The sequence below is a fragment of the Leiobunum rupestre genome, chromosome 6, assembly GCF_980474605.1.
Source record: "Leiobunum rupestre chromosome 6, qqLeiRupe1.1.hap1, whole genome shotgun sequence".
Taxonomy (NCBI): domain Eukaryota; kingdom Metazoa; phylum Arthropoda; class Arachnida; order Opiliones; family Sclerosomatidae; genus Leiobunum; species Leiobunum rupestre.
Window position 1 is genome coordinate 16,479,380 of NC_143389.1, and position 27,457 is coordinate 16,506,836.

General features: G+C 33.9%; 2 protein-coding genes across 4 annotated transcripts in view; one reads left to right on the forward strand and one right to left on the reverse strand.

Annotated features, from left to right (window-relative positions):
• Positions 1 to 11,687, forward strand: part of Hgsnat (Heparan-alpha-glucosaminide N-acetyltransferase) — a 55,054-nt gene extending 43,367 nt beyond the window's left edge. For both annotated transcript variants that reach the window (XM_090180076.1, XM_090180075.1), the window contains exons 13-17: positions 7,357 to 7,443; positions 8,073 to 8,147; positions 8,218 to 8,288; positions 8,798 to 8,910; positions 11,442 to 11,687. In XM_090180076.1, the coding sequence (XP_090036202.1) occupies positions 7,357 to 7,443; positions 8,073 to 8,147; positions 8,218 to 8,288; positions 8,798 to 8,910; positions 11,442 to 11,617 (522 nt within the window). In that variant the 3' untranslated portion in view covers positions 11,618 to 11,687. The remainder of the gene's footprint in view (positions 1 to 7,356; positions 7,444 to 8,072; positions 8,148 to 8,217; positions 8,289 to 8,797; positions 8,911 to 11,441) is intronic.
• Positions 11,688 to 13,145: 1,458 nt separating this feature from the next.
• Positions 13,146 to 21,858, reverse strand: LOC149939547 (uncharacterized). Of its 2 annotated transcripts, none has more exons than XM_090178819.1 (9): positions 21,537 to 21,858; positions 19,621 to 19,794; positions 19,399 to 19,536; positions 17,449 to 17,640; positions 17,225 to 17,392; positions 15,112 to 15,306; positions 14,596 to 15,042; positions 14,307 to 14,524; positions 13,146 to 13,363 (listed from the first exon to the last, which is right to left on the reverse strand). In XM_090178819.1, the coding sequence occupies exons 1-9, from the start codon at positions 21,622 to 21,624 to the stop codon at positions 13,259 to 13,261; spliced, it is 1,725 nt and encodes a 574-aa protein (XP_090034945.1). In that variant the 5' UTR covers positions 21,625 to 21,858; the 3' UTR covers positions 13,146 to 13,258. The 2 variants fall into 2 exon arrangements, with proteins under 2 accessions (XP_090034945.1, XP_090034944.1); XM_090178818.1 differs by having other exon boundaries at positions 14,307 to 14,527; positions 21,537 to 21,848.
• Between the last annotated feature and the right edge of the window lie 5,599 nt (positions 21,859 to 27,457).

Sequence of the window (27,457 nt, forward strand, 5' to 3'; positions counted from 1 at the left end):
GAATATGAATACTTTTATCTAAACGTTTTATTTTTCACCCTCGCCGGTAAATGTGTTTTAAAACCTTATGTAGGCTTTCTAAAAACATGTTGGTGTTTATTCCAGCTCCTTTCCTATAGCAGTAGGCCCAAGTTTCAGATCGTTGCGCATTATGTTCAAGAAAATATTTTCAAAATTTTGAAGTGTCATTGTCATCCATTAACTGTTCCATTAATTCTGACAGCATAACTTTGAATTTATTTTCGTCTGGTTCTTCCAACAGAACTCGAATAGACTTATAGACTCAAAGTTGCTTTTCTTTACCTTTAATTTTAGAAAGGTTTTCACGCCACGCTCTATCGATGTGCGAAGTGCAAAACAACCTTTTGGGAACTACAGTCATTGTAGAAGCCCACGCTGAGTAAAACGTTTCTGTTATATCGCTCATAAATATCCGAGCATCTATAACCCCGGACTTCTGCTTCACGTGTTCAAAAAATATTGTCATTACAATAGTGTCTTCTCTGTTGCTGTACATAAATCCAACTGAAAATCCTTCTCCATAATCATCAATGACCATGAGAGACGTAAGTTGAAAATCATAACCATTCATTCCATGAGTTGAGTCTGACCAAACAGCTTCAGCATCTCAACTTGAATGGTGGTCATAATAATAAAACAAAAGTCATCTTTCTTCAGCCTTTTATCTTCTATTATTTCACCTTGCGCTTTATAGAAGAGAACAGGGTTTAATTCCTCTGTCATTTGACTCATTTCCCCAACCCAGGCAGCCACACTTAGGGCATCATTTTCATGATTTCTTATATCTTGTTTGAGAGCAAAGTTTCTTTCAATGTTGTGCAAGTCCTTAGTGGTCAAGAGGTGATAACGCTCTAGTGAATTCTCCTCTACGTTGCTTCTAACGCCATCCAAAATAGTTTCAAATGGAATACCTTGAGCAATTTTTCCGGCGAGAGTGGTTTTTTCTTGATAGCTTAAATCCAAGTGTTTCAATTCAACTTTATGGCCATAATGACATTTGTAGAATGAAACCGACACTTTTTCAGTTCCAGAAAGACCTTCAGTCAAATTTATAAAAGCCGTACAAGAACCATTTATTTTTTGGTTCCTTGCGATTTCAGAGCTCGACACCTTGGCTGCGTTTCCTTAAAGAAACCGTTCCGTGAGCATTCAAAGACTGTTTTCCTGGATTTGTTTTCCTTAACTTTAGTTGATCGAACCACAAACAAGGCCTTTTTTTCTCTCTCTAACTCTTCTTTCCATTGCAAAAATTCTAATTGAAAATAAATTTTAAATTAGATATTGAAGATAGCAAAAAGAAAAAAGGTTAAATCCTACATACCCAGTTTTGAAGAGAATTCTTTCTCAGCAACTATAAAATAATTTAACTCGTGTTTTATTCGGAGGTGTTTGATTAATTCATTCACAGTGCGTGCGCTAAATTGACATTTACCTTCCCTACAAAATTTAGTCCCAGAAACTAAAGGGTTGGAGTACGTCCCATGCACGGATTTCAAATGGTATGCTAAACTTGCCCGAACTTTATAGACTTTCGAACAAAATCCGCATTCTAGAGATTTCGAACTCATTGTATTTCAAAACATTAAAACATTAACTTACACCGTTTAAAAATAAAACTATCGCAAAGGACACGAATCCGGAGAAAATGCAAAGATATTACATTCTAAGCAGGCGACATAAAGCCAATGGGAAAAAACTAGGGTTGGCCGATATCGTAATTTAACCGATTCCGATTTCATGTTTCAACCGATACCGATACCGATTTTTGTACCGATATGGCAAATCGGTACCGATACCGATTTTTTACCGATTTCTTTTGGCCGATTGTACAATTCATTAGTCATTACAAATGACTCATTAGTAATGACTAATGAATTGTAAAACCCATTGACAATGGTCTAAATAAAATGAAGGGTGGGTTGTATTTTGAGAATAGCTGATCGAATTTAGTAAAAAATCAAAATAATTTAAATTTTTAAATTTTTAATTTTTAATATTTAGTTATTTACCTCACTTAGGTACATTTAAAATTGAAATTATACTTTCAATTTCAACTTGTAATTAAAAAGTTATTTTTCACTTTTCAGTGTTTTCACAGTTATCAGATACTTTCTTCAACAAATGTGCTTTCAACAAATTTAATTTCCAAAGTTTTCTTTAGAAACGTTATCATTTTTACCTTTTCAGGGGTAAGACGATTTTTTAGGGGAGTTACAATTCCTCCGCTTGCACTGAAGGTCCTCTCACTGTCTGTTGAAGTTGGTGGTATTGTTAAAATTTGTTTCGCAGCTTTGGCAAGATATGGAAATTTATATTGATTTTCTTTCCACCATAAAAATGGCGGAAGTGTTCTTGCACATCTAGGAAAATTCAAATATTCCCGTAGCTCATTTGCAACAACAGTTTTAAGACACATTGAACTGTTAGGCTCAACTGGATCATCAATTAGGTCATCCCATAGATTCATCGACCTTTTTGTAGATTGAGGAAATGTCTGTTCTTTTCCTTTATCCGAAGAGTTTGCAGTTTTAGTTTTTGAAGAAAACGTAAAACTCCCAACGATATAGTCAACTAGTTTCTCCTCAGCAACCTTTGAGTCAGTCATGTTTACAAAGCCTACACGTTTAAATCTGGGGTCTAGCAGACTTCCAAAAGAGAAAAAATTAGTTGACTTTAGATGACCAGTCCTGCTATCCAATGACTTTAACAATGCTTCTTTAACTTCCATCGTTGTTTCTTCGAGTGCCTCATCATAATCATCATCTTCTTCATCAAAACGATTTCTCAACAAATTAAGTCCCACTAATACAGATCGAATTGAAGCCGCCTCATGTTCAAAACTTTTACTAAGTTCCTCGATAGGCTTGAGTACATCTCTCAATTCCTTTAAAGCCTTGAAATCTTCTAGGGAAAGATCTTTCTTGAGAGGTGTTTGGGGCAAAACTAACGAAATGGCTTCTTGCTGTTCAACAATTCTCTCAATCATATAAAACGTTGAATTCCAACGAGTAACTACATCTTGTATTATATCATGCTGTGGAATATTCAATTGCTGCTGGGCATTCCTAAGATTTCCAATAGAAGAAACTGAGTGATGAAAATGTCCCGCAATGCTACGACACTTTTCAAGGATCTTTTCTAAACATTTAGATGCCTTCAAAGTATCCTTTACAACAAGTTGTAGGACATGGTCAATACATGAAATTGCTGGAACTTTTCCTACATTAAATGCTGCAACTATATTTGGACCGCTGTCTCTTGTAAAGCACAAGATATGCTTTTCGTCAATGTCCCAATCTGCCAATACTTCTCTTACTTTATAAATAATATTTATTGCTGTATGTCTTTCCGAAAATGGTACTACATCCAGTACGAAACTGTGTCTTTTAAATTTTTCATCAATTACATTAAGTGTAAAACTTAAATAGGCATCATGCGCTATTGAGGTCCATATATCCGAAGTGAAAGCTAAACATTTTTCTTCGGGCCTGATAACTTCTTTAAGGAACTGCTTCACTTCTGTCACTTTTTCCTCGTACAATTGTGGTATGACAACATTTGACAGGTGCTTTCTTGTGGGAATTACATAACGTGGCTCAGCAACATTAACAAAATTACGAAATCCTACATTTTCTACAATGTTAAATGGCTGGTCATCTTTTACAATCATAATGCCAAGAGCCCTAGTCAGAGCTTTGCTTCTCAAACTGTCCTTGGACAAAGATTTTAATTTATTATAAATATTGGTTTATCCTCCATACTTTGTTCTTGAGAGCTAGAAGGCCTAGAACCTTCGGTTTCAGTTGAATAATTGCTAAGAGTACTACTAAACCTTTCAAATTCTTCCTCAGAGTCTGATGAAACAACAAGGGTACTCTCACTGACATCTTTTAAGTTGTGTATCTTCAGTAGATGGTTTCTTAGATTTGTTGTGTTAAAAGAGCTACTCAGTTGCCCCCCTCTTTTAATTTCTTGAGAACAATAAGTGCAAATAGCTTTCGAAATATCCTCCTTCTTAATTGTGAAGTATTTCCAAATCTTAGCTTTCTTTCGTGGAGCCATTAAAACCTCTACTAACACTAACACTAACCGCGGGAAAAAATGACAATCTCCGGGAAAAACCGTGAGTCACCGACCACGCAACTGAAGTTTGAACTTCAAACGCCTAAGGTTAGCGGCGCCATCTATCACGACTTGACAGAAAATCGGTTTTAAATAATCGGTAAAAAATCGGGTAAAATCGGTATCAGAAGTTTTTTTTTAGAATCGGGTAAAATCTGTATTTTAGACGCGAACCGATTAATCGGGAAAATCGCGATATCGGTTTGGGCCCAACACTAGAAAAAACCATTAAAAAAAGAACACGTGACCACTTTAAACCAATAAAAACGACCATACACATTGTGGATTGAGACGCTCGTCTACATTCTCCGCCAAAAAAAAAACAAAAATACATGAGGCCGCTGTAGTTCAATTTTGCCCTGAATTTTCATAATTAACGGTTCAATGCATGCTATTAGTATGCTTAGACTTAAGCCTCGTTATATTATATAAAACTGGGCGTTCAATTTTGCACAACATACAGTACCGCCTTGAACAAAGTTCACTAAGTTAGGGCTCACTTAAGGCGGCGCTTATGGGGGGCAAACATGTGCAAGGGCTGTCGCAAGACCCCCGCTTCGCTTTAAGCGAGTGCTCGCTTAGTGAACTTTGTTCTAGGCGGTACTGTTTTGTCAGATGGAACCAAGAATTGACCCTTGATTACAGGCCAGGAATAACAATCCGAATGACCAGGGGGACAAATGCAGGATACTATGCGAAAGTTTCTCAACTACTGCTATGTAGTAATTGTTTTCATAAACACGATACAAAATCACCAGTAGATATTTCACCAAAGACATTCGGTAATTCGAGACTTGATTTTCCCCGAAGGTTTTCATATCTTTCATTGATGAAAGAGCTGCGGCATTTACTTGGTCAATTGGTGCTGTAGAAAATATTTTTTTCCTCTAAAACTAAAAATAATATATTGGATTTCAACATTATCTAGTAAATCACGGATGGGGAATTAGAAAAAATTGATTAAAATATTTTTAAAAATTGAGTAACAAGTAAAGGTCAAATGATTCAATCTGAATTTTCATAAATAACGGTTCAATGTAGAATGTTCTAGATTTTTATTTGAAAAGAACGAAAAAATGTCTCTATAATAATTTTATTTTGGTTAAAATCGGACTATTATATCAAAAAATATGAATTTTTGACTTTAGAGGCCATGGTCACTTTTTTCCATTTTTGGCCAAATTTGGTATCAAATATCTCCAAAACCGTTTATAGTTCATTAAAAATAATTTGTAAATCAGCTTTTTGGCCCAAAAATACCCTTAAAACCCAATTTTAGCGAAATCTAAGAGGGTAGGGTGGACAAATTAAAAAAAAATGGTTGATTTGTCATGGAATGACCCTGATTAAAAAACTGACATACTGCATGGCATTTTAAATACATTTTTAAGTGCTTTAAATGTACACGTTTCTTAGTTTTTAAAATTGAACACATTATTTCTTGTGATATGTCAATTTTTATATTTTATATTGAATCCTAAAAATAGGAAGAAATTAATTGTTTTCTAAAAAATATCCTCTATTTAGACGTATTACAAAAATTACACTATCATGCTAATAATTTTTTAATTTCCTACCTTTTGAAATATCTACTGAGAGCTAGTCTCACTATCAACTACAAATCCAACTAGGTGGCTGTGTATGGGAAGCGTTCTCTGTGATCCATGTACTAATTGGTCTTGGCACTATTTTATCTCTTCTCTTTAGTCGCGCATAGAGATGTTCTAAAAAGCCATACTTAGCAGCGCTGGAGTTGCAATTTTGATGACTGATAATTTATCTCCTCCTATATAATGATCTAGCACACTTTAGGGTCTTATGTCACTTTTGCTATAACTATCGTTAAAGCTGTTCTTTATTTCGCTCAGTACATAATTCAGTTACCATAAAGATTCGCACTTTAAATAGGGTTTCGCCGATATATCGTCCTATTTTTCTAATAACGGTATTGGCCAATATCGGCTTAAACTAAGCTGATAATGGGCCGATACTGGTATTAGAAAATTATTTGCAGGAAAAACATTTAAAAATAGTCGAATACTCGATTACCTTATGATAATATATTACTGCCACAACGTTACATTTCCCTTTAAAAAGGCAAGTTCTTCAACAAGGCTTGGTTTTAGTCTATTTCTTAATTTTTTAAGTAGCTTTCCGGTTGTACTAAACAGCCTTTCACTATCAACACTGGATGCCGGTGCCGATAGATATATTCTAGCAAGGCTGGCAAGAATTGGGAATCGTTCTTTATTGGCGCGCCACCATTTGAAAACATTGCTTGTCTTGGGGATTTAAGGTCTGAGAATTTTTCACCACTAAGCGCGTAAGGCCCAGGAACGTTTTTAAAAGGCCCAAAGAGTGATTGGTCCCGCCGCGTACGCCAGACTTCAGAACCTAGACCATTTTTTTAGACAGGGGGTTTTGAGTGTAAACAAATAAAATCAACAATATTCGATTTGTTATAGATAATATCATAAGTAACATAATAACAATAAGTATGACAATTAACAAGATTTAAAACCAAACTGATTTTCACTGTTATTGCGTAATCAAGATGTTTTATCAGCACAGAGCCCTCTAGTGTCTAAAATATGCGAGACTTCCTTTAAGCCGAAATATCTGGTTTCCGATAGATAGGCGGAATATTAGGCTAAAATAATAATAATAAGCCGAAATATCTGGTTTCCGATAGATAGGCGGAATATTAGGCTAAAATAATAATAATAAGCTCATTTTTTTTTTCACACATGATTCGCACGCGGGCTTCAAAACAAATCCAAAGCACCTCGTAACTCCAGCACGTGCTCTCCGATAAGGCTTAAATTTTTATCAAAAAGTAGTCATCCAAAACAGTAGGTCGTGAGTTCAAATCACAGCTTGAAGAGAGTATCAATGCCGAAAAAAGGTTCAGTTCAGTTAGAAAATTAGCATTAAAGCAATAGGAAGTGTCATACTTATTGTTATTATGTTACTTATGATAATATATATCAAGTAAAATGTAAAGAAACATTCATATATGCTCTTGCAAACTTCTTTTAATAAAAAATTAGAAAAAAATGGTATGACAGTGCACTAAACCGTCTTTCGATATTATCGGCGACGGATAGCTGATATATCGGCTGTACCCATATCCGTGCATCCCTACTTTAAAAATGTGTCTATTCTGTAGTTATTTTGTAATGTAAGCTAATTTTTTAATTTTTACTTTACTAGGAAATTTATCACACTAATCTGCCTTATGATCCTGAGGGTATTTTAGGATCACTGACATCAATTTTTTTGGTGTTTTTGGGATTGCAGGTACTTCAAATTTATTTTTTAATAACCTTTAAAACTAATATTTTAATTTTAATTTAATTTTGAATATCATGAATATAAAACTGCATTAATATCCTTACCACGGTAGGTGGTGCCTTATTATTTTATGCAATCACTTAAACCATACATGTAGTTATTTATACTTGGGGAGAAATTGACATGCTCCATGGGCATATTGGCATAGTTTTCCTCCAGCATGAGTAACTCCTGAGTGCTGCAATTGCATTGAATGAAGATGTAAGTTTTAGGAGATAAATAAGTACATTCATGCTTAGACCAATCAGGAAGTAAACCATGAAATGCATTGTTGCCATGAAAGTAATGATAAAATAAACTTTTTTCATTCAAAAAAGTTATTCTTTGGGTATAAAAATTGGAAAGTTGCCCAATAAGTGATTTTTAGTTATGTAGTATGTGAACAATGTCATAAGAACTAAGTATCACAAATTGAAAGGAGAGAGGTGAAACTAATTATGCAGTTGAATATTCATGGTGAAATAAAAACAGTCATGGTAAAATGAGATTTGTTCTGAACAAAATTAATATGCAATTTGTTTATTTTATAAGGATTAATAAGTTCTCAAATTATAATTTTGTTCATGTTACAAAAGGCTGGAAAAGTTCTTCTGACTTACAAAAGCCCTAAAGAGCGTTTAGTGAGATGGTTAATTTGGAGTTTAATAACAGTGAGTTTATATGTTTACTCTTATTTACAGTACCTTGCCATACTTATGATACACATTTATTTATTATTAGGGTCTTATTGCTGGTATACTGTGTAAATTTTCCAAAAATGATGGTTGGATTCCTGTCAACAAAAATCTTTGGTAAACATCTTTGGTAAACATCTAATCCACCAAATTTTCTAGATTTTGTTGGGTCACTAAAATGTTGCCTTTCCGTGAAACATTTAGTAAAATCATCTATAATATTGTTCTGTGATTTTATAAAATTCAGCTTTAATTTGGTATTTATATTGGAAAAATCGTACTTTTTCTCTCCCTTAAAATTTATGTTAGAGCTGGAACTATGTTGAGGTTTAATAAATTGGTTACACATCATTTTCAGTAGCTACAGGAACACATCTGGCAAAAATAATGAAAATGTTTTGTAGTTGAGGACCTTTAATTGTAATTACAATGAAAAAATGTTTACAAAGAAATAGGATGGAATTGGTAATAATTTAATGATAATTGAAATGGCATTTAGTGTGAAATGAAAGTTTAAGTAATGGGAATGCTTAATGCATGCTCAGTTATTAAAAACAGTACTTTAGTTTTATATCAGATTGTTCGTTGTTAACAACAAAAAACATTTTTATACTGGTAATTCCTAGGTCAGTATCATACATACTCACAACTGGAAGCATGGCCTTCTTTCTGCTCAGCTTTTGTTTTATTGTACAAGATGTGAAGACTTGGTGGAGTGGATCACCTTTCTTTTATCCTGGTAAATTTTCAGTTCTCTACAACTTTTGTACATTTTGTAGCTCTTTTATTGGTAGTCTCCAATTTTGGTGGTCAGGGTCTGAGTGAAAACGCAGCACAAACCAATTCCGCTATTTTCTAGAAATTTTTAGTAGGCAGAGCGTGGATGTGCAAGCTCGTTACATGAATTTAACAAGCTGTTTATTTTACGATCCTCACAATCGTGGTGAAGAGACGTTTTAGCGATTTCTGTTAAGTGGCGAATGTTATTTTGTAAATTTTTTATCCCAAAGTCACTGAGTGATAGGGGATTTTTGATGTGAATATATAGCCAAGTAAGGCAGCACATAAGTTTTTGGAGCATAAGAGGTTATCCAAAATATTATTTTAAAGCAATAAAATAGTGCATGAAAATTAGTTTCTTCTGATTAAATTAAATTTTTAACTCTTATTCTTAGATTTGTTGCATTTGTTATATAGTATAATGGTTTTGTTACTTTTTTTTTATAAAATATATAATTACATAAAGCAGCAGCACATAAATGTTTGGTGCATGAGAGGTTAACCAAAATATGGTTGTATAGCAAAAAAATAGCGAATGAAAAACTTCATTACTATTATAAAATAATTCTCAGTTAGAAAATGAACCATATTTTCTTTTTGGGAAAAAAATTATCAGAAATCTAAGCTGATAGCAATTAAAATAAATCAATAAATAAGTTGATAAGAGCAATTTCATGAGAGCTTAATTTTCTCTTGTCTAAAAGTAGTTTCTAGCTAGATCACACGTAGAACAATGGTCATGTGAGTACATCATTATCTATTTGATATAAGTTGTTCTTCTTCTACCTTATTAAGGCTCTGACATTTAGGTAAAATATGATGCAAGAGAGTACAAATGAAAACATTTTTAGGGTAATACATAAAATTGGCTCAGTAAACACTTGATGCATGTAGTGTTCGTACGGGGTCAAAATAAAGTCGGGGTCGGGGTGGGTCTAACCCCGCGAAAAACAAGTCGGGGTCGGGGATGGAAAATTCTTTGTATTTATTAAGAATAGAAAAATTATCAAAATACCCCAATTTTACTGGTTAAGATTAGATAGTGTATCTTGTGCAAGCCAGCCTCTGAGCCTAGGGACTATTAGTAATCGTCTTAGTCGATAGCTACGCCGCAAAATTTTTGTTTTGAAAACGAAAACATTGGAGAGAGTTGGCCTTTTTCGATCTATCAAAATCTGGCAGCCTTGCCTGCCTTCCGAAAATGGCCGACGATTACGCCGCTGAAAATATTTTACTAAACTGATCGGCGGCGTTTTTGACCGTTATTTTGAATTATCGACTAGGACTATAGTAAAAATAGATAAGATAGGTAGATTTTAAAATAGAGGTCTATAGCTTAGGCATTGTAATTGTTTAAATAAGTTGTTTTATAAATACACAAGTTATTTACAAACGTTGTAACTCCACACTCCTTAGCTGAGACTGAGAGAGTTCGAAACAACGGCAATTATGAAACTAAAACTTATAATCAAGCGTCAAGCGAGAGCTACGTCAGCGGCATAGCCGAAGGTCATTCGGATCATTCTATTGTCGCCCACGAAAAAAGGGGAGAGAAGGAACCTATCTATTTTATATTTTTAGGATTTTAGCGGGGTGCGTTGGCGCGAAAATTTAAAATTACACTACGAAAACATAACCCCGAAAAATGGAAAACCCCGACTTGATTTGCGACAGTCGGGGTCGGGGTCGGGGACAAAAGTCGGGGATCCCCGACTTTCGGGGTCGGGGTCGGGGTCCCCGTACGAACACTAGATGCATGCCAAATAGACTCTAATACTCCAGTATATGTTTTCACCTAACTCCTAGTCTACCTGTGGTATGGTTTATTCTGGGAAGATGGAAAGCGTTTGATCAGTATAAACTCGAACCAGTTAGCTATAGTAGCCCAGCTAATGATCTTTGATACACTGAACCAATTCTCCATGGTATTAGTCATAACCAACTGTATACTACTAGCAAATAAGGATCTATAAAAAAAACCAAGGCTGAGAATGCACCCTTTAGTACTAATGTATAAGATTCCCTATTATAATTTATTCTTACCTGTCATATTCCAGAGAGAGTTCAGTAAATTTTAATGTTTCGTCAATTGTGATCAAGATTGGGCCTGACAAGAGTTTGACAAAAACACTTTTTGGAAAGTTATAATTTAAAAGAATCTGACCTATCATGTTATATTATTTACCTTTTTAAATAAGGTTCAAAAGCGTTTACCTCTATTTATTTCGTGAGCTTTTAGCATGCTGCTATATTATTTGCAAGTTAACGACCACCCTAGACCACTCCCAAAATAAACAGTACGCAATCCTGTTATTTTGGGAATCGATATGTCTCTGCACACTGACTGGCCACCAAGTTAGCAATTTTTCTAAACCATGCCCTCTTTCTGTTAATTTAGCGAGGAATCGCTATTTTGCCATTCTGAAAAACGTCTCTGAACTTGGCTCTAAATTATTAATTTGAATATAACCGTTTCTATTCAAAATTTAGGGATGAATTCAATACTGTTGTATGTGGGTCACCAACTTACTGGAGATTTATTTCCATGGTCATGGAAAACTGAAGTTTCTCATTCAGCATATCTGGGTGTGAATCTTTGGGGCTGCTCATTTTGGGTTCTTATTTCTTATGCTCTTTATAAGAAAAAAATGTTTTTGTCATTATAAAGTTTTCCAAATATCTTCTATTGTAACATACCAATAAATACTACATGAATAAACTTACAAAAGATTTTCAGTATTGAGTGTTTTTCTTAAATTTTAAATTACTGATCTATTAGTTGTAATACGTTTAAAAGAATTACGAAAATTTACAGCTTCCACTTTTCCTCTGTATCCATTTTTAGCCACATACAATTCCCCTTCGGTGCCTAACGTTGTTTCTTTCCTTGAAGAACAGTAGTAAAAATCAAATTATTTTTATTTAAGATTATTTTAAGATATTAATTTGTACCTTTTCACACTTCTGGTACCAACAAGAATGTATTTACTTATAGTTAAAAATAATCATCTGGTAAATTTTCCCCCAGCAAGGAGCTTACTTTTCAGGCATGAGAGGGATTGGGAGCAGTGCCAAAAATCATCTCAACATAGTCATTCTTGTTGCCATAAACATTTTCATTACAGCTACTCCAATAATATAGGTTATATATGTATGGTTTTAAATATAGGATTTATTTTTATTATAAATAATATTAACTACAAGCCATTAACTATAAATTTCAAAACCTCACCTGATCATGTCTTTCAAACCAAAAAATTACATTTTAAAGTTTGTTATTGGTTGTTTTATTTATTTAAGGTAGCTTTTCCTTATATTTGATCATTTTAATATATTTATGTTATCGTTTTGTAATTGAATCCAAAAAGGCAAAGTTTTGTAATGTAAATTTTTTTTATAAATTATTCCCAAAAATGCAAAGGAATTTCAGATAATACAACATTTTGTTTTAAATACTGTGTTAAACTAGATATAGCATAAAGTTAGTTTCCTTAAAATTTTAATTTCCTACTTTAAGAGATCTTTACATTTGCAAACAAATCATGGGTAAAACTATTTCTCTACTCTGAAGATAAATTTTTTCTTCCTTAAGGGACATAAACTAATTGAGTAATGAAACATCATTAATGGAAATTAAAAATTTCTACTTACTGTTTAGGTTAAAGGTTATAAAATAAAGATAATTGGGGTCATAGGCAGCATTTTAAGTCAATTCCGTTGTCTTCGGTTAGATTTCCTTGATTTAAATTTGTTAGAAAATATTTTGGTATGCAAAGTGTCAAAAAAAACTGGCTTTTAATATAAAGTTGTCAAGTTTTTTACTTTCACTGTCCCTTGCTAAGAGGGGGTTTAAAGTTTTACTTTAGTGAGGATGTAGTAGGTGGAGTTGCGTTGTCATGTTCATTGTAGTTCCAGCATTCAGATGGCATTGTATTTTGAACATTTGAGACTTCGCACAAAATTATGGTGCGTTTCTTCATTTACTAAGATACAATTTAAATTGCCTTGCACATTTAGGGTTTTCTTTTAAATTACGGCCTGACAAATTAGATCACTTTTAAAGAGTATTAAGCATGGTTCATAAGGTTTTGTTTCTGCCTGTTTAGCATGGTTCCTATTTTTGTTTGGAAATTTTGTACAACCCAAATTCTTTTATCAAAAATACATTAATTAAATATTGCATACAAACAAATATTAATTTTACTAACAAAAGTTTTATTTACACACTAATAATAAATACAATAGTCAATATACTTCCTTCCCAATATTGGCTGGGCAATTGTTTAAGGACTTATAACAACTGAGTTTTAAAATATCTGGGAAAACTTCGCTCCCTCATTTTCAAGACGTTTGTACACATGTGATCTCCTTCTAGCTCTGCCAGTTCTACCTTCCACAATCAAGCCTAGGATCTAAGGGAAGATTAAGTGCGTATAAGTAAGAGAGTTGAGCTATTTTTTTCATACCATTATTTGAATAATATATATTAATAAAATGGTTTTTAATGGTTAAATAAATTGCCAATAGAAAAATACTAAACCTATCCAGTTAATTGGATAAAGATATCTAAAGCCATCACAAATTACAGATTCCACCAAAAGCCTATCAAAAATACTTTAGTTTCCCTCAAGATTATTATCAAGTGGCTAAACACTTCCCTAATATCTACACAGATTACAGGTGTATAAAACTGCTTATGGGAAATCTGAATCTGTTTTGTAATCACTTTAGTACAAATAAAGCTAGAGGCTTTTAAACTTATTACAGCCCTTTGATTTTTGTACCTGAAAATAAAAGGAACACATTTTGGCTTTTTGAGGAAATTTAAACCTATGAACCAGTGAGAAAAAATCTTGCAGACTAAATGCAGGAGTCGTTCAAGATTTTTACCTAACTAGCTATTCTCAAGCATTCAAAATAAATTCATTATTTTGGTGCTGCAATGCAATTATTGAACTTTGTAATGGTGCCAGTTTGGGATAATTCAACCCAAAATAAAAAAACATTTTCAATTATGAAATTTCATCTCATCTCTCTGACAGAAACAGATTTTTTCCCAATTCTATAATTCCCCAGTTGTAAGAATGTTTGTCTTCACAACAACACAGTTATTGCATGTAACTTTAATGAAAATTTAAGTTCACGATTAAAATGATTCACATGCATAGATTATTGATTACTGTGCCAAGAAAAAATTAATAAAATTAGTTGAGTTCCAATTTGAATTTTAAATTTCTACTGTCTTACTTTTGTATACGAGTTGACTTGTAAATTTTTATTAACACCTAAATACTTTTTGGACGATATGTATCTATATTTACCATAAATGAAAGAGTTGGTTAGATTTCTAATTACCTTTTGTTTGTTATGTACAACCAAATATCCTATGGCAAAAACCAGTATTCCGGTTACAAAATAGGCAAAAAAATGACTATCTTTCTCCTCTGGAAATACTTCAGGCGTTTTTGAAATTTGTTCTTTAGAAGGAATTTGAAGAGGTTCATCTCCGGTTTTCTCTTCCTCAATAAGTGCAGCATCTGGATTTGTATCAGAAATCTGTTGGTCTTCGTCTCCTGCTATTATAATGACAAGAACCAATAATTTAGTAATTAAGAGAAAAACCACTTCATAAGTTTGTATTCACTATGGTTTTCATCCTCAAGCAACTCGTCTGTACCAATAGCTTTTCCGGATAGTAAACCAATATTATCCATGTTAGAAAGTGGAGATGTAGATGTAGTTGTACTAGCAGCCAGAGAACTACTTGGCGCAATATTGCTAACAGAACTGGATTTAGCTACATCAAATTGCTTTTTGTTCTTTGAATTTTGTGTAATTTTGACTCCTTCTTCAGAAGCAGCAGATTTATTGTTAGAAAATTGGTTCAAGGTTCCAGTTTCAGTTATATCGGTTTCAACTTTTGTACTAGCATTCTCTTTGATTTCAGGATTACCATCTCCAGTTTTCTTACTGTCAGTATTGTTGGGGCCATTTAAATTTTCAGATACTTGTTTCTCAGTTTTAGATGGATTACCAGCATCTGCAGTTGTGTTTTGACTATCAGACAAGCTTTTCTCACTGGTAGCTTTACCTATATTTTCATAATTATCATTTTAAGACTGTGCCTTTCTTTACAATAACTTTAAATATGGAAATTTACCTGATGAGGTATCCAATGGTTCATTGGCTGATTTGTTGCTCTTTATCGGTTCTCTGCTTGAGTTCATCTCATTTATAGAAGTTATATTCTTATTTTTATTGACATCAGCATCTGAAATTGCTTTGGCCACATCAGAACTTGCAACTCCTTGAGAATTACCATTGTCAACTTTATCCTGAATAGACATTCCAATACCTATTTTAAATATTTTTCATTAATATTTATTAAATAAATTGCTAGTTTTGTAAGCGACCAAACACAATGGGATTATAGGGTTCCACTAGCCACTTAAGTCAATAATTATGTGGCCTTTCTGACAACAAAACTAAAAGTGCTTTCCCAATAAATTTCATTATTTTTCCACTTTTCCTAGTATAAATTTTAAAAGTTTTTCATACTACCCTTTCCTAGCTCCTTTCACTGTTTTTTCACATACATTTGAGTTTAAATTTATATCTTTTTAACCTTATCCTAAAATCTTTTACCACCTAGAAGGCAAATTTCGCATAGTACCGCAATTTCAGTTTTAATGCAAGAACACTTATTTTCTCACTGAACAAAAATTGAACCTTGTGCTACAGATAGCAAGCATTCCATGTTGGACAGTGCGCACTACCTTAATCTGAAACACTTCTTTTTTGAAAAATTTTGCATTATTTATTATAAAATATGTTTTTATAGCATGCACTTCTGCTTTAACATTAATAAAAAATGAGCATTAGAAATTTTATCAGTAATTTTTATGACTTTTCAGCTTTAAAGGATAGATGTGCAACTCTATGTAATATTGGCCTGTTAATGTAGCTTAGAAACAGTAGTAAGCAAAATTTAAGTCTAAAAAACCTTTTTGCAATTAAGCCTAAATGTAGAACCCAATTTCCTACATTTCAGACAATTTGAAAATGATTGTCTAAATATTTCATAACTATTTCTAAATAAATTGTAATCAAGGCGGCTTAAAATGACGTTGACCTATAATTTGTTTTATTGCTGAAGTATTAACTTATAAACATGGTTTGGGGGTGGTCTGTGGTTCAAATCTGAAAAATTATTCAGACATTTTTGGTAAGCTCAAGGTCAGTGCTTGACAAGATTTTACTTGGAAGTTTAAAAAATCTTGAAAAATTACCATTGCCTTTTTTCATTAAATACAGTATGGAATTTAATATGCATATTGTTTAAGTGTAAATCATAACATCTTTGTTTTGGCTTGAATACCCAATTACACTTACCAAGTTATAATTGATCAAAAACTGTCCAAAAGCTATTCAAAAACATTATTCTAAATTGAAACCGACCAATACAGACCTCATAAAACCTGTATTTCAAATTTAAAACTTTAATAACAGAAAACAATGTATTATATCAACATCATAATTAAGCGGCCCCAATTACATTACATGCAATAAAATCATTCATCTTGAAAATAAATTTTAATAGTTTTGTAACATTAAGGCAATTTGTACGAATTTCTCAAATTTGAAAAAGATTTTTTTGTACTATTCCAAAAAATCTTGTGGTTCAATAAAACCACCAACCTATGGATTATACCGTCCAAACCCCACTACCATAAGACCACAAATGAGCGGGCCTCAGACATCCAATGCAATTTTCTCAATAATATCTAAGAGACCTAACATTTTACATACTACCTTTTCTAAGCCACACTAGATCGCTCTGCAAATTTTATTCAAATAAATTTTTCATGTTGGCATAGCTAGCTGATATCACACAGAACACCCAAAGTGTTATTGCATTGTAAAAACTTGTAAATTTCATTTCTCGTTTAACTTTGCATTTTCCTTGACTTACACGTGCATTTTCTTATCTAGTACATTAACTTTGCTACACATTACCATTTTATTTTGTTACCATGTGAATGTGTATATAATGCAGTTTATGTTGGCCAAACAAAACTAGGCACACCAAAAAAAATGCTGTTGATAGAATAAATTGTGTTCATAGAAATCACCATTGTAGAAAATATATACATCGGCCTTAACTTCACACAATTGAATTGGGGAAAATTTATAGAACATCCACAATTACTTTTAAACTATTGATTTATATTAAATTTCTGAAATTTGTCAATGTGTGGATTAAATTCCTTTACTTTTATGTTTTGTATCTTCAGGTAGTGTTTTATTATCTTCAGATTTCTTGTCAGGTTTGCTATTGGTACCATCTAAATTCCCAGTTTTTCCAGGAGTTGAAGTTGAAAGCACAGCATCTGAAGTTCTGTTTGGACTATCAGGCAAGCCTTTTGCACTTGAAGCTTTACCTTTATTTTGTATAGTTATTATTTACCTTTTATTGAACTTTGAACCTGGAAATTACCTGATAAATCTATTGGTTCATTAGTTGGTTTGCTGTTCTTGATCTGATCACTGCTTGAGCTCATCTCATTTCTATAATTTGAACTCCAACCATTATGGCTATTGGCATTGGAAATTGCTTTGGCTACAGCAGTACTTTTAACTTCTTCAAAATTAGTATTTTTTTCTTTATCCTGAGCAGACATTTCATTACCTATTTTAAGTATTTTTCTTTAAATTTTAAAAGATTTGTGAAATTATGCTAAACCAAATGCATTAAATCACTGACTAACTATTGCATTTATTTAGGCAGTCACCACATTTCTAAAGGCAATTAAAGTTAATGGGATTTAAATAATTTTAGTCATGAATGGACCGGCCTGGTAAGTGATCCATTTTTTGAAATGTTAAAAATGTAAAAACTGTAAAACACTGCTACAAAATCCACTAAATCTGTACACCAATCCAAGAAAATCACATTCAAAAACACTTTCTCAACCATTTTTCAAAATTAAAGGACCATCCTATTTTCTTTCAAACAGAACATTAATTGTTGCGAAACTCCCTTAACAGCAGTTTTTTCTACCTCTCAATTTACCATGCTCCTTTCTTCAAACAGTGTTTATTTCATTGTTTCATCAGAATATATATTATCAAACTGTTAATGAAAGATTTGTGAAGTATTTTTTCCCATTTCAGTGAATCTAACTGCAATTGCCATCAAGTTAAATCTTGAGCAAAGTTTTGATTCAACAATCTCGTGCCGCAGTGCATGCAGGCCTAGACAATGATGAAAACTACTATTGGTAAAACAGTCTAAAAGGGCTAGTTTTCTATCTATTACTAAAAACCCTGAGCTCCATCTAGGTTTACTTCCAAGGGTTTTTTTTTAAGGTTAAGGACTATAGCGATGTTTGAAAAATCCGAGTGAAAATGAAGTAGCCTCTGCCCTTCCATACCTCTTGTGAGCAAATTCAATTAAATGTCTAGGTTTTCTTCTTCCGGTCACCCTTGAAGTTATCTTACCCTCGACGTTTCCTTTGCTATTATTCTACCCGCAAGACAAATTTTGGGAGAAGGTTGAGAGGCTTGCCTGCTTTGTGATCGGGGCATTTTCTGACTGCCTTTTGGCACCCCTTGAATTTTCGAAGTAGGATGCCCGCTCACCTATTCTTTGAACCGGTCCACTCTTCACCGAAAAATTAACCATCGTAGTACTACCGCCTTCACATTTAAGTCAAGTCTAAATAACTACAGTATTGATATTACATTCACTAACTCATGGGGCAAAATACCAACACATCAATCAACATATGATACTGAACATTTCTCTGGCAAAATTATTAAGCGGAATGAAAATTCGGATATGCGATGGACTTATAAGAAATAAATATGCAATAAAAGTAAAGCATTGTCCAAATTTTATTCGCGGAAATGATTAATCTAGCGCGTAAATAAAATGTTAGTAAAATTTTTACATGGCCACCCTCCTGCAAAATTTTGCTTAACTGCCTGTGTGCCCTATGCAAATTTTGTTAAAGCACCTATCTCCAAATACAAGACGAGCGTAAAAAGTATTGTGGAAAAAAAACAAAAAATAATCATAAAGTAACAAGGTAAGTGTCGCCACCTGACAGCACCACCAACCCCATTCTTGCTAATTACGATGGACCGTCTAGCATCGCAACCTAGAGGATATATTACCAAGAAAAAATAGAAAATACTTTGTCACCACCCCTGGCCCACCCCATTCTTGCTAATCACTGACCTGAGTAAGTATTTGGGAAAGTGGTTAACTAGTATCACTTAGGGCTTGAAGTAGAATGACTAGTGCAATGAGTTAGCGAATGAAATATCAATACTGTAGTCATTTAGACTTGACTTACACACAAAGAAATTAGTTAAATAAATCTAATGCAATATTTGGTTGGAATTATTTAAATTTTTTTCTCCAAAGATTTGGTGATCTTACTTTTAATTCCATCAGTTTCACTATTGACAGGGCCCTTTATATTATAAATTGGTTGTTCTTCTACTTTCTGCGGACTTGTATTGGAAATACCAGAAGTTCTGTTTTGATAAAGTCCTTTGATGTCAATTGGAACTTCACCTACATTTTGATAATTATATTCATTAACATGTTTATTTTTAAATAGTGCTTCTTTTTTTTTAACTGTGAAATTTGTTAATTTACCATTTGATAAATTGAGTGGGCCATTGTTGGTATCACTTTTGGATTCACCGTTTAAATCATCTCTAGAATTTGTATTTAGATTTTCTAATTGGTTCAAGTTATCTGAAATAGTGTTGGGTACATTGACACCCGAAACTCCTTCAACATCTTTATCTTGACCAAATGTTCCATCATCTATTTAAAATAATATTAGTTTAGCGCTACAAAACCAAATCAATTAAAATAAGGGCCTTGCTGTGTCATGGAAGAATTAGCAAATGAGTAAACCCTTAGTTTGGGATCATAATGTGGTTTTTTAATATGTGTATTATATCAACAATTTCATTTAAGGTGTGCGCCCCTTTTTTAATCTAAAAGCAACTTATGTTTTGCAGCCCCCCCCCCCCTCCCTGAGACTTTGAGAGATGCTATGTTTTGAAACCCCTCATTTGAACCTCCGAAAAACCCTCGTATATATTCCCTTGATTACATTTCTATCATATCTGACCTAGTATTAGTATTCGTATTGAGAGGGGAAGAAGCTAGGCTACTACAACCCAATACTCTAATACAAAGGAGAGGGGTTATTGGAAAGGTTCTTAATAACTAATTTAATAAATTTAATAACTTTAAAGCTTATTTTTTTCGGCTAGCTTTGAGTATTTGTTAACTAATTTAGGGGTGTGGAGAGTCTTTCTAATTGTTACTATTCATTACAAGGAGAAAGAGCTGTTGAAAAGTAATTTTTTTTGCATTACATACTTTGTGAACACCCCCTTGAGAGCAGGTTTCACTATTGGCTTTGAATTAATTTAAAACATTTTATCATTTAACTACTAATTTTTACTTAATATTTTTATTTTTATTGAAAATATGGTAAGGTTATTCAAATAATCTAATAAGTCAACTAAGTAAATAAATCAGGCTTTTAAATTGCCATTTCAATTACTATATGCTTCAATGCTTAGCAATTGGGTGCTTGCTCGTAACGTCGTCTGCATACGTCATAACTAAGCCCCGCCTTGAAACAGCCGCCATGATATTTCATTAACGTACAGATCACTTGACAAAACGCCACACTATCCTGCGAAATAATAACGTGACTGCCATGGGTGTCGTAATGTCATGGCTCACCTATACGCGTTACCATCGCAAAGAACAAATGCCACACCGACGAGCAAGCTATGAATAGGTTCCTACTGTTCACTAATAGGACAATCTATAGTCTAAGGTGCGCTGAAAGTGTGTGTGGTTCGTTCTGTTTTGATTGTGAGTAAGAAAATACTTCCAACACCTGTATCTGCACAATAACTTTCAGTGAACTGAGTCAAATTAAATGTAAGGGGCCAATTTTTGACGAAATTAAATTTAGAAAACAGGGATTTAGGGTGAAAACATCTAGATACGAGGATTTTTCAGCTCAATAGCTGTCCACTAGCTAGGCTTAACCATTGCAAGTTTGAGAAATGGATTAAGAAGCGCTGAACGTAGCAAAGTTTAGTTTATTTGAATGAATACTAAGGTCTTTTGCTTAAAAAATTACTTCATACTATGAGAGGATTTTTGACTAACTAAAATTGGAAACCATTACAACATTTAATCACAAGTAGTCCAATAATAATAATGTAATAATAATGTGTAACTAAATGGATATTACTAATATTGAATTTCACCCAGTCACCAGTAATTGGCTTCACAAGTTACTAGGTAACTTAGGTTTGTGTAGTTCCTTGGGTAATTATTATTATTAATTTGAAAATTATAAAATTATTAGATGCAATATGTGTGGTCACCTAGCCTCCCAGGGCATCGCAAAATACTATTAACTTTTACTGAAAATTCAGCTTCTACAGAACAACTAGCTATTGCATAAGTCTAAAAATGTGATATCTAATGCATGTGCCTGTGAAGACATGTGATAATGAAAATATACTTACTAGGGAAAGGATGATTATAAATTTCTGCTGTAGCAAGCAATATTAAGAGGAACTTAATAATCAAGTCTTTTAGAGGATTCAAAGACATTTCTGAAGTATTAAAAACACATGCAATATCTTTTCAGGGCTGATTCTTTCAAAGTCAAGTATATTGTCTACAGGCTAGGTAAATTTAATTTTTATCATTTTAAGTATATGACACATTCCGAATAAAAGGGTTCGTATTATAAGTATAGGGAAATTATAAGCCGTTAATTAATTGATTGATTACTTAAAGTATACCCTCGACATTTTTGCATGATGAAATCTTGAAATATGACAATAATTATTACAAGGAAAACAAGGAACCAACGATGAGCGGTCGAAGGAAACGATGATGCATAAAACCGATATTTTGGTGGGGTGTTCCTTGTTAAGCGCCATCTAAGTTCTAACAGTGTCTAAAATGAAAGCGCGGGACTTGGTATTTTTATAAATCAATATTATCTAATTTCATCGCTAAGTGTCGCCTTAAACGTAACTCCCCAGAAAATTAGTGATTTGTTACTCGTTGTCGCTACTCGCTAGAGTTTTTAGATAATTCTACCGGTTTTATCTATCGTTCATTCGTTTGAAAATAAAAAGGAGAGGATAAAATTATAATAATATGTTTTACAATAAGTATATGGTTTTACTAATAAAAGACTAAAAAGTTAAAGGTTATGTTTAAAACAGGAAAAATTTCAAATGGACAAAACTTTGCCTAGGAACGGCCAACATTGATTTCACCATGGAGAAATAGTAACAGGAGGACTTTTGTCTCATGATTCTGGGCCCCCATCCGTAACAAGTTACTCCCACAAACGGGAGAGTAAGGGGGGTATAAAAAAAGGGCTTATCCTGGTACCGGATTGTCACGCGGGTTGTTCGTAACGCGACTTCGCGCCATCTCTCCACAACTAAAAGAAGTGATCCACGAAAATAAATAACGCGTTGTTTGAAAACGTGTAACGGTTTCTCAGAAGTTTTAAATTTTATTATATTTCAAGAAATTTAGTTACAGTAGTTATCGAACTGAGCGATCATAATTATCACAAACTGAAAATTTCAAAAAGACCTACCAAGGTGCAGCAAAGAATAATTGAAAAAGGTAAGACTATTTAATTACTAATGCATAATTTAAATTTATTAGTAATTTAAGTTTTTTTCTTTCCCGGTATTTCTTTTAATCTAGATGGCGCCAGCTAAAGGGGACTGCTTGGTAAGAAGATTTTCCCAGGATGCGCTCCCCACGTTTTCAACCCACCCCACTCTCCCACTCAAATCACGGGTCAAATCAGAGCTTCCCTCGACAAAAATTCTCCTGTTACTATTCCTCCATGATTTCACGATGCCCTTAATAAGAGCGCGACAATCAGTCTTGGAAATAAGGATTTTTTTAAAACTAGTCCTTAGGATTAGTGACCCCTATTGTCTACAAAAATAAACTGGTCCTTAGGGCCAGTGACCCTTACCATGATTTTTTTTCTATTGGTCCCATTGTAAATATTTTTTTATGGAATGTGAAATGTGGATAGGTCTAGACTCTAGAAACCATATAAATGTTTAAAATTCAAGAAGGCGCGAATCGTGAATCGCGCCGCGTGGTGTTTTACTTCATTATTCATTGTAACTTAATACCACTACTAAAGGTTGCTGCAAACTTCGTAAGCTCTTCATCTAGTGTGACGTTTATTGGGTTAGAAAGAAAAAAATCGGAGTTGAAATTTGAAGAAATAAATTAAAACCACAACACCCACTTCTTGTACAATAAATTTTTTTAATTTAAAAAACGACGACTAGTTTCGTTGCCCCTACGGGAACATCATGATGTACAAGTGTCTCTATCAATTGTAATTTGAAGAAAGCTTGAATTTTTAAACTGGTCCCGCCTCAATGCACATAAAAAAAGTGAATTATTAAAATGGTCCTACGGACCATTGACCCCCAGTATTTTAATTAAAAAACTGGTCCAAGCCATAATAAACTGGTTTTGGACCAGTGGACGTGTGTTATTTCCAAGACTGGCGACAATACATTATTGAAACTGGCCGTCACCACGGTCGCCTAGCCATGTACTGTCCTATAATTCAGAAAAAATATAGAATCGCGAATACCGAAAACTACCGCTATGCCCCCTTTGGTTGAATTGAAACCTAGATTGGTAGCGGCTAAAGCAGATGCTATTAGTTTTTCCTCATCGTTAATCGTAGATCTGACTTACTAGGTGGTTTCTTTTAGCCTGTTCTCGGACTAAAAGTGTACTCTTTTTCCCCTGAAACGCTTTATTCGCCTGTTCCTGGGATGATAATTACTACGCCCCATAAACTATTCGCTTGTTCCGGAGTATTAGGGTTACTCTTTTTACTCCTGTTAAGCCGCGTTCACAAAGACGTTTTGTTGAGGATAATTCTAAAGTAAAAGCATCAGTACCCCCTTGGAATAGATAAACATGGAGGGGAAAATTCCGTATCTCTAACGTTGAGTGTCTTCCCCCATCATTACTACCAAAGGACTACCATAATTCCTAGCAGTTTTGGTAGGGTCCTACGTTTCGGCGACACCTATATTCGAAAAAACGTATACTTATCGTCTGCTCGTATTCAAACTTGACAACAATAAAAGTTTGCTGCTTGAATCAAATTTTATGAATTATTATAGTTTTAATGAATTGCTGCTATTATAACAAAAGTTAGTTGTCTTTGCAATGAAAAAATACTGTGGTTTTCAAAACTGTAAAAGTGATTCAAGCTATTTTTCTCAGGTAATCCATATTTTCACGAAAAAAAGTACCCTTTGAAGGCTTTAATGCTCCTTTTATTTGTTTAGATAAAATACTATACGTATGATCTCCAAAGCTAAATCTTTTAAACGACATTTTAAAAAACAATCGCGAAAAAAATTCTATTATCACAGGCTTAACAGCTGATACTCATCCGTGCTACTCCAAGGCGACACGTACGCGCCCCTACCAAAACCGCAAGGGCTTCTGGGTACCGTACAGCCGTATAGATGACGCGCTCTAATTTCCTCTCCATGTTTAGCTACTCCAAGGTACCCCCACCAGGAATTTTTAACACACAGGCCCGGTCTGATTTAAAGAGCCCCCCCCCTATCTATATATTTTAATTTTGAAATGTCCGATTTTAAAGAATTTTCTTGACTATAGTTAAAATTTTAAAATTATGACACTAATATGTTCATTTAAACGTTTTCTTAGGAAAGATAAAATTTTCTGCCCTCGCAATTTAATCAAAAAATGATACTCTTCGATTAGAGCTTTTACCAAATTCGTCAACCACTAAATTGGGGTTTTCTTTTAAACAAATCGACAAATCCCGATTAATGGACAACGTAGCCAGATTTGATTTGAAAGTCTAAATTATCCCATAGTTGTTCGAAGATGTGTTTCTATTCTTTTCAGGGAACTGTAACTTCTTTCTGAGATGGTGTTTGCGACAGGAATGCATTGAACAACCTTGTAGTACTTAACAAGGTCAGGGAAGCCATCTTCCATGGGCATTAAATAGTGGAAGCAGTCGCTTACGCTGTTAAATTTTTTGGGGATAATTAGATTTCTCGCAATTTTAATTTGACTTTTTAAGGAATCAAGGTCGAAATGAAACCTAGCGTATGTGTTACAATGTGTTAGGATATCGATTTCGTTTAGGAAGTTCTCAGAGTTAGGGTCAGACGCCATGATACCATTATATAGACCAGAGTTTTCTAATAGCTGGATTTTCATTTCAGAAATAAATTTGTCTATTAATTCGAAATAGGTGGACCTCATCTGGTCTATTAGGGTTTTTGCTTCAGTTACCCTGGTCCCCGTTGTAATTGTTACCACATTATGTTTTAATCTCCTGTTAGGGATAATTTTACGTTTACGTAAAGCTAATGGCTCGCTGCTACGGTCAGGTACTGCAATAAAAGCCGATTCCGCGATTTTAGTAGCTTCTTCCCAAATAGAATCAAAGCGTTCAGAGTTTCTACAATCTTCTAAGGTCTTGACAGTAGCTTGGCAAATGACAACGGCTTCCGTAAAAATAACTTTGGAACTTTGTAAATATTCCGACAGGGAATTTGTTACGCCTAATACTTCGTCTAATGCAACGACTAATATTAAGTTGTTAAAGTTATGTAATTGGGATATATACCCACGACACTCAGCAGCCTCGTCGGATTTTCCGTTTTCAAATAGATTCTCTAAAGTTAAAACTACGGAATCGAGTCTATTTATATAGCGACATAATCATTCTTCCTAATATAAATAATTACATTCTTGGTAATACCAGAAATAAATAATGTTATTGTAAAACAAGATGGCACAGCCAAAATAGTAGCCAAATTTTACCACTAGCGTTATTTAAAATAACATTTATTCGAATATCAAAATAGCAATGATAGCTATTAAAATCCGCGGCTCAGCACTTGCATAGATAGATAGAGATAACTATTAACTAATACCTGTCAAATGACGGCTGAAAAGGACCCCGAGAGCGACCCCGAGCCTCGGATTAACCTGAGGAAATAACATTAATTATAAATTACTGAGTTTACAGCACACATTGCTGCGATCGGACGATTCCTTCGCTCGACTTACGCTCTCAGTTTCTTTGAAAGAAAACAATGAGAAAAAGCCTCGGAAAAAGCGCTAACCGAGGAATTAACGCGAGCGAACTGTCGGAGTGAACTACCGTCGGGAACAAACCCATTCCCATTTCTAATTTTTCCATAAAATGAGGGATGATGGGTTGTTGTCTCAGTTGTTGTCGGAACTTGTTGTACCCAGGCATAAACAACGTCATACCATCGGCTCGACCGGCGGTGATTTTCCCGCTCGGGCTATGCGAGTAAACGTCGTCTTCCCCCCCCCCCCGCACCATTCCCTCTTAACTTTCGCTTGGAATTCCACCTTCGCCCTTGCCTCAGAGCTCCACTCGTTCCCTTCTATGTTCCCTCTGTCTTTCCTAAATCGAATTTGAAAAATATTTTCCCCTATATTTACAATATTATATAAAATCATTTGGTAATACATGAGTTTAAAATATTATGCAATAATGCACTGTACTATACATGTATAATACTACATCTTAATAGACAACGCGCAATATTACTTGCTATTACGCGATATTACACAGTATTACACGGTACTACAAGGTAATTCATCGTATTACACAATAATTCACCATATTACAATACTACGCTGTATTACAAAGTAATTTGTAGTATTTATTCGTAATACAAATAGAAGTGTACACCTACTACAGGAAGTGGTTACCCCCTCGGGTAGACCTAGGCTTAGTAACTGAATATCCAAAATCTGTGGAAGAGAAAAAAACGAACAGTGAAATATTCGGATTTATAATTCCTTTTAGTAAATGGGATGAATTAAGTAGGTTTACGTCTTCAGCATAATTGTTAATAATAACATCCATAACTCTCCGAGAATTTTCCATAATTATAACACAAAACTAAAACATGATTTTGGTAAACACGTGCGCGCGGAGACTACGAACTTAGCTGCTAGCTATTTCGCGGAGAGCGACGTTTTTAAAACCAGTTTTCGCATGTACCTCGTGCAATGCCCTAAATTGTAACGGTCCGCGAAGGGGGTCGGCACCGCCGAAAGGGGTTAAAGTAGTTTCTCAGATTATATGGCGCGAACTTTGCCTCCAATGCGAGACTTTCTGTTTATGTCTATTTATTTTTGCTTTTACCTGTCCACTCATTACACTAACTCCATCATAAGTCCGTGCAACACAATTCTCCAGTTTGAAACCACCCTCTTTAAAAAGATTTATAATAAGTTAAGTCTTTGTATTCGATATACTAAAGCAGAAATAGGTGTCGTAGAACGATTTATAGGGTTCACAGATTTACACAAGTTTGATTCTGAGAGT

Bases quoted from the DNA above. Each gene is read 5' to 3' on its own strand.
- LOC149939547 (XM_090178818.1), bottom strand. From the start codon at position 21,624: ATGTCTTTGAATCCTCTAAAAGACTTGATTATTAAGTTCCTCTTAATA. The intron at 19,795-21,536 runs GTAAGTATATTT...TATTTTAAATAG, and splicing joins TTATAATCATCCTTTCCCTA to ATGATGGAACATTTGGTCAA. The intron at 17,641-19,398 runs GTAAGATCACCA...TACTTAAAATAG, and splicing joins TGAAACTGATGGAATTAAAA to GTAATGAAATGTCTGCTCAG.